This window comes from Elaeis guineensis, chromosome 7 (assembly GCF_000442705.2).
Source record: "Elaeis guineensis isolate ETL-2024a chromosome 7, EG11, whole genome shotgun sequence".
In the NCBI taxonomy this organism is placed as follows: Eukaryota; Viridiplantae; Streptophyta; class Magnoliopsida; order Arecales; family Arecaceae; genus Elaeis; species Elaeis guineensis.
In genome coordinates this window covers 88,548,427-88,556,165 of record NC_025999.2, presented here as the reverse complement: position 1 = coordinate 88,556,165, position 7,739 = coordinate 88,548,427, and the positions used below count along the sequence as shown (strand labels likewise).

The 7,739-nt window shown below is 37.3% G+C and overlaps 1 protein-coding gene across 1 annotated transcript; it reads left to right on the top strand.

The window, feature by feature from the left end:
• The first annotated feature begins 5,075 nt into the window (after window positions 1–5,075).
• On the top strand, window positions 5,076–6,683 carry LOC105048790 (putative cysteine-rich receptor-like protein kinase 23). The gene is given in 2 exon segments (XM_010928234.4): window positions 5,076–6,029; window positions 6,032–6,683. Coding segments are annotated over 2 exon segments (1,524 nt in total). The 5' UTR covers window positions 5,076–5,131; the 3' UTR covers window positions 6,658–6,683.
• Window positions 6,684–7,739: the final 1,056 nt, after the last annotated feature.

The following is a 7,739-nucleotide window of genomic DNA, read 5'->3' as shown; positions in this document are numbered from 1 at the left end:
TTCAGTATCAAGATTATCATGGGCATTATAGAACCTCTTATACAAATACCTAAATTATTCTTTATCTTCATAGTTAAAATCTTTAATTTCAAAATTGAATATATTCTCTTTATTTTCGTAATCACAAATCCAGCAATAATTTCTTCTAATTCAATTTGATCTCTACTAGATCATCTTCAGATCCTAATCATCTCAGATGAGTTCTCTCTCTATGCAAGCACGATGTCAACAAACGATCTTAGATATCCTTCATCCCACATCTCATTTCCCTAAATTAGTTTTGGAAAAGCTAGCTTACATATAATTTCTTCCAACATGATTTTGGATGAAATCTTAACTACATTCATTTCTACAATAATAACTAGTAATAAAATTAGCTATCAGCAAAAAGACAATATCGAGAAAAAAACCATTCAGTAATGTAGTGCAAAAGATAAAAAAGAATAAAAATAAATGATGAATATATCTATTTTTTATCAACAAAAAATATTCACATATTTCAAAGCACAATTATAGAAAATCCCAAAAGATAATTTCAAACAAGCACAAAATAAAACTATAACCAAAGGAATAAAAAAATATATGACCTCATTTTATAATATAGGTGAATAACAATGATATAATTTAAATTAACATTCATCATCATATATATATATATAGACAAAAGAAAATATTATTTACTCGAGAAACAACTTCGTTGTTGTAAAGCTATTCTCTACAGCTATTATTTATAAAAAAAATAATTATCCAAACAAACTACATGCAAATATCAAAGGATCAAAAAAAATATATAATGCATCATGAATAAATTTCATATAAACCCTATACATCTAATATCACCCCCTTTATTTTAACAATAACTATTTGGATAAGAAAGATTTTCTAAGATTTATTTATATATATTTTATTATAAGAAGGGAGGTCATCGCCAATCACCATATGCTCCATGTATAGGCAAAACAGTGATTGAACCCTTCATTTTAAATTCCTCCCTTAACCAAAAAAATCTCTTAACCCCAAGCCCTCTTCTGCCCCCCTCCCACAACCTACCTACGTCTAATCCCCTACTGACCCTTCCATCATCCCTCTTCTTTTCGAGCTTACACCTCTTTCTCACCTCACCCTCTTCCGCCCCCCTCCCCTTCAACCCTAATTATTCTCTTTGCTTCAACCGTCGGCTGCACTCCACCATGATGACCGCTCCTCCACACCTCCACTATGCTGGAAAAAGGCTCAAGAAAAGCTCGTCGTATCCCTAACCGTCAAAACTCCAAAAGGGCTTAAGAAAAGATGCCAGCTTCATGAATGTCGCCCCTCCGATATTGTTCTAAGATAAGGGCCCTAACCTTAACCCCTCTAGCCTTTTATTTCTTCCCTTTGTCATCCCTCATTCTTTTTTTTTCTGATCCTATATCTCTCTTCACCTCCATTCTCTCCAAAAAAAAAACCTACATCTCTCTCTTCTTTCATATCTCCACCCATCCCTTTTGTTTTTCCTCGTGACACAATCCTCCTAGTCTTCTACCCTTCCATGGATATTCCTCCAAAGAAAAGTGGGGAAAATATCTGATATTTTTTTCTGAGGGATTCCCTAAGCTTCTCCCCTAGATTTTTGGCAAAAATCTATTTTATTTCTCTTTTTCTTATGATTTTTTTTGATCCTTGCTTTTCTTAATATTTTTTTAAAAAAAAATCCTGACTTTTTCCATTGTAGCATCGTCTTTATTTTTTTTTTTTGTACCATTCTTTTTTTCTCTATCCTGTACTCCCAATCCATTCATTCTACCTTCATCATCTTTTTTAATAAATAAATTAAGATCAAAAATCACAATATCATGATTAAATAGTTTTTTAACAAATCAAAATCAAATATTATAATAGCATGATTCAATATTTTTTGAAAAAAAATTCAACCCGAGCAAACAGTAGTCTTCCATCACCACGTATTTTTTAATTAATCTTCCAATTTTGTTTGAAATATTTTCTAAAAAAAATATTTATTGCACTATAGAAATTGCCCATATCAATGTCTACATGTCCGACCGTAACTATTATTTTTCTTGCTAACCTAATTGACCTACTTCCTTCTCCATTCGTTGACATCTGTGAAAAGGAAGGAACAGGCGATGTTCACCACGTGTCCTTCAAATACCGAGAGGAGAAAAAGGGAAAAGGGAAAAAAAATCCTAGGTGCACTTTTTTTTCCTGTTCTTCTATTTTATTCATCCTCGATTGTCTGTCTTTCCGATGGCATTTCTTCTACGTACCTTAACCATTCTGTGGCCGCTAAAATGGGGAAATGAAAAGCTGCACCCCCCATTATTACTTCACCCAAATCTTCCCTATCCAATCATGGGAAGAAGAAGGCGCCTACTAGGAGCAACCCCTCACACGAATAGAGAAAGTGAAAGGCTGAGAAGCGGGCCTGTGTGCGACACCTTCCCCCTTATCGATGAGGACAATTAGGGGCAAGACTTGTGCATTGCACGTCCCAAATTATCTAAAGTAACAGCATAGATCTTCCCTTGGATCTCAAAAGCAATCCGCTACTGATGACCTTTGGATTTCATCCTTGCATAATCTTCGATCCATTCATATATGGTTCATATCACTTTTTAGATTGTTTTTCCCATCTCAACTAAACCAACTGATCCAACCGTTTGATGCAGATGACTGAGCACGGATATAGTACATGTAGCAGCAAAGATAACCTTGATCTTTTTCCCTCGCATTCATTTTGGTCCACAAACATCACATAACCTCGATGTTTTCTCCTGCAATCTGAGCTAAAGGATTAAATCAGGATCAGCACATCACAGCTCCAGCCACATCGCATTTAAAGTGGCACCACATTAAGCCTCTGAAAGAGCTAACAATGCAAGGAGGAGGAAAAAATTGTGAGGTTCTTACCTACCACAAAAAAATTGCTACAATCCAAGGAGAGAAAACATGGCACCTTCTTTGATTATAACACTTGTCACCTCTTGAGGAGCTTTGAACTCTCTTTTTATATATTTTTATTGATTTCTTAGTTTCTATCCATATTTTTTTCTTGTTACGTTGTTTCTATACACTGCTAGAAAGACTCCATATGTGGTATGCTTGATATCTCATGACCATCCCATCAGGAAGTTTATGGGTGGAAACCCCAAATCAAATTTTGGGGTGCCTGTACATATATAATTTCATCTTTTCTAGTATTTTGAGACTATCTTTTGTTTTAGAACTTTGGAGTGATGTCTAGCTTGAGTTTATATTGGAGAATTCTTCTTTTCTTTGTACTCTTCCATTATTAATAAGCTTCATCTGATCGTCTCTATAAATAAATATCGACCATAAGCTGAACCATGTAAGTTTTAATCACTTTGTATTCTATTTTTTAACTCTACTAATTCTAAATATAGCTTCTTTGCTAAACACATCTTCTGAGAGAGAGAGAGAAATTTTATTGACAGCAAAGCATACTTTGAAATATGAAGAATAACTAGTTTTGTTGGGCCATAAAATGTGAAGACCCTTTTTCTTTAGAGTATATTTTAATGCAAGAAAAATTTTTTGGAAAATTTTTTTCTTAAAAATCATATTTTTATTTACATATTTCATTAGAAACTAACAAAAAAAAAAAAAAAAACTATAACTAGTTTTCAGAATATTTTTCTTTTCACAATAAAGTCTTAGGTTTTTTTTTTTTTTTTTTGGCTTTTCTATATTTTTTCTCTCAACCAAGCACATTCAATAGAAAAGGAAAAAAAAGAAGAGGGAGAGGCGGGTTTGCTTCCTTGTGAACCATGATCTGGAATTTTGAAGGCCGGTCTATCTCCGAGTGGTTGATTCCAGAAGGGAAACAGTATATCCAAATTTTCCACAGCTCCGGTGGGAAAACACGCGCAGTTGATCCACCCAAAATCTCCAGGAGTTTTCTACTTTCCACCGGTACGTCATGATGGACCAATGCAAGACGAACCGGGATAGCGCGTGGAAAGTCACGACCTTCAAATGCGTGGACTCCAATAAATTGCGAGCCTTCCGTCCACGTCTGCAATATTTGTTTCCTTTTGATACGGGAAGAGAATTTTCTCATCTCTTTCCAATAAATTGTGAGCCTTCCGTCCAAGTCTGCAATCTTCCCATCTCTTTCCAATAAATTGTGAGCCTTCCGTCCAAGTCTGCAATATTTGTTTTCTTTTGATACGGGAAGAGAATTTTCTCATCTCTTTCCATCCTGTTCCAATGGACTAGTTTGGTCAATGGAAAAAATTTTCATCCCCGGAATACTACTTCCCGGAAGTTACTTCGTGGGATCTAGGAATATAATTTTGGCGTATCCTCCACCCTTTCCATCTTCTCCGATGGATTTGTTTGATTTACGAAAAAATATTTTTTCTTAAAATATTATTTTTAAAAATAAAATATTTTAAAATATAATTTTAATATATTTGATTAATCATAAAAAAATATAGTTTAATCCAAAATGATTTATATTTGATCGAACATCAATTTTTCTAAAAAAAAACTATGTAAAATATTTTTTTACTCCCAAATATTGTATAAATATTGATACTATATTTATATTAATATTAATATAATATAACATTAGAACATTTATTATATTAATATAATATTAATATTTTAATATAATAAATTTATTAATAGAGATATCAATATAATATTAATATAATATTATATTAGTATAAAAATTAAAATAATATTAATATATTATAATTATTTTAATATTTATATTAATATAAATATATCATCATTCACTGATATTTTATAAAATTTCAATCATAAATCTTAAAAAAATATTTTGACAAATAATAGGTCATCATTTTCCATCCTATAGAAATCCCAGAACTCACTTCACACATGGGTTTGTATTTTTCATGAACGTGAAAAGTGTATTTTCATATGAAGAATTTTTCTTCATCCTCTTTCCCCTTAAACTCTAGTCAAATATGGGGGCCCTCCTCCAATTTCTACGAATCATCATTTTTTTTTTCTTTTTTTTTACCATCAAGTCCTGCGAACCAAACCGGTCCATAAGAACACAAAATCGAGATACTTCATCAACCCAAGAAATTCTCATCAACACTAATAAAGCACTGTAATTAAGGAAAATATCTAGGATCAAATGTCTCATCTTCATTCCAAACCCTGGAGCTTCCTGCTCTTCCTTTCACTTTACCTTCTACTACTCCGGTCTGCTGTCGGTGCCGGTCCCATTAGCCTTAGCCCACTTAATTCCGACTGCTCCGGCCAAGCATACACTAACGGCAGCGCCTTCCAAACCAACCTCAACAACCTCTTCTCCTCCCTCAACTCCAAGTCCCCCACCTCCAACTTCTACAACGACACTGCCGGTACCGGTAGTGACCGTGTTTACGGCCTCTTCCTCTGTGAAGGAGACCTCTCCCCCACCGACTGCCAAGCATGCATCAAGGCGGCCACCACCAACGTCCAGAAGGCGTGCTCCAAACGCCAGGCCATCATCTATTACGACTACTGCCAGCTCCGCTACTCCGACCACGACTTCTTCGGCATCATGGACCCCGACGGCTTCCCCAAGCACAACACCGAGTACGTGTCGGATCCCGAAAGGCCACTGGACTTCGTCTCTAACCTTATGAAGGAGGCTCCGTACGGGAAACCGTTGATGTTCGCCTCTAATGCATCGTTCCAATACCAACTGTTTGCAATGGCGGAGTGCACCATGGACATCACCAGCGCCGACTGCGCCAAGTGCTTGAACACGATCTTTGAGGAAATTGAGAGCTGTTGCAGTAACTACCAAGGATGGCGATACTTAAGTCCCAGCTGCAGCATTCGGTATGAGGCCATCAGCTTCCTCCGAAACCCAAAATTTATACCCTCCGAAATCGTGGAGGACTTTTGCTCTGACGAAGTGCTCCCATCAGACGATGGCAATTCGCAACAAGACCTCAACAGTCTGCTTTCTTCTCTATCAAGCCAAGCTAGTACCAGTGGCTTCTACAACACCAGTCTCGGCGTCAACGAGGACTTGCTCTATGGCTCGCTCTCTGTAGACCTGATCTTGTTCCAGCAAGCAACGCATGCCTGAGTTGTCTTCAAGAAGCGGTCTCTGTTGCCCTCGACGAATGCCCCAATAAGACTCAAGCCATCGTCTGGCACGAGAAGTGCCTCTTGAGGTACTCCAATCAAAACTTCTTTGGTGCAGTCAGCAATGAGATGAAGGTTCTATGCAGCCCGGTGAACGCATCAGAGGCAGAGGAAGCAGCCGTCGTTAAAATGATGACGAGTCTCGTCGACGAGGCCCCAGAAAGCCCGAGAATGTTCGCGGCCGGTAAGATCGAGAACCCCAGCGCCTATGGACTGGTGCAGTGCACGAGAGATCTTAGCAAAGATGGATGCAAGGATTGTTTGAGTGAAGCGATGGGAAACGCGACGACGGCGTGCAAGCAGAATCAAGGTTGGCGGTTTTTGTCAGGGAGTTGCACGGCGAGGTATGAGAGCACTCCGTTCTTTGACCCCAGCATATTGGCGGCAGATGCAGCGGCGCCGGCTGGCACGTTGCCTTCGGTCAAGAGCTGGGGGAGTGTTTGTGGGCCGGATTTTATGACCCTAGGTCTGCTTTGTCTATTGGTGATCAACTTTATGGATGGACTTGGGAAGTGGTAGGAAGGTGATCCATCCAATTTATTGCAGTGAAAGATATGAAATTTATTTTTCGTAGTGCTTTTGAATTTGAGATACTTTTCCTCTAAGCCTTGTGTGCTTTGTCTATTTTGCTTCCGTGTAAACATTGGGTCTTTAAATTTCTTACCGAACCATCCTAATCTAATCCGTAAATGGGTCGGAAGCAAGCCCAACCTCATGGCCTGATTTGCTTGAACAAAGTCACGGACCAACTAAAATGGGTTCGAATCTAACTCATACTCAACCTAGTGCTATACAACGTCCAAAGGAATTGCAGACTCAAGACGAAAGGCCCAATTTCATAGACCAAAGTCTAGATACAAATAATGAAATTCGCTCAAATGCACTTGGTCATATGGAATTATAAACTCGAGATCAAACCGAACCATGATACATTTTGCAATGCAACTCCTGATTCATGTGGCCAACCTTTCAATGTAGCACGAACTCGATAGCTTCTTTAGTTACATGCAATCCCTTCCTCATTTTCTTGAAACGGGATGCAAAAAGAGAACAAGTCTACTGTTGGGTTAGGTAATTGCACGGGCGTACCACAACTTATCTCCAAAACGAAAGAAAGAAACTGATGGGTTCAGTTGCCTTGAACCAAGGACTCTTTGTACACCCAAAAAAAAAAAAAAAAGCCAAGGACTTTAACAATACGAATGCTATCTTAACTACCAAAGTTAAAGAAAAATTGAAAGGGAAATTAGAATGTTTTACAAGATAAAATTAAACGAATAGATTCATTTAGATAACAAAAAAAGGTCCCTCAATTTGTTTTACAATTTCATATTTATACTTCTATCTCTACCACATTCTTCTTACCGCTTGAAGATATCTAGCTAGTCTCCCTTTTTGCCGCGTATCTCAATTTCCTCTTTGCCGGTTACTAGCTTTAATTTCAAATTCGTAACCTTCCTCTAATTGTTGTCGTATTATTTGTTAGCCGTCTTGAGAGCGTTGGATGCTCATACTCGATTTGTAGTATGATGATATAAGAACTAGTTTTTAGACCTTCTTTGTGACTCGGTCAATCTCTTATTGCTCGGGCTTTAACAACC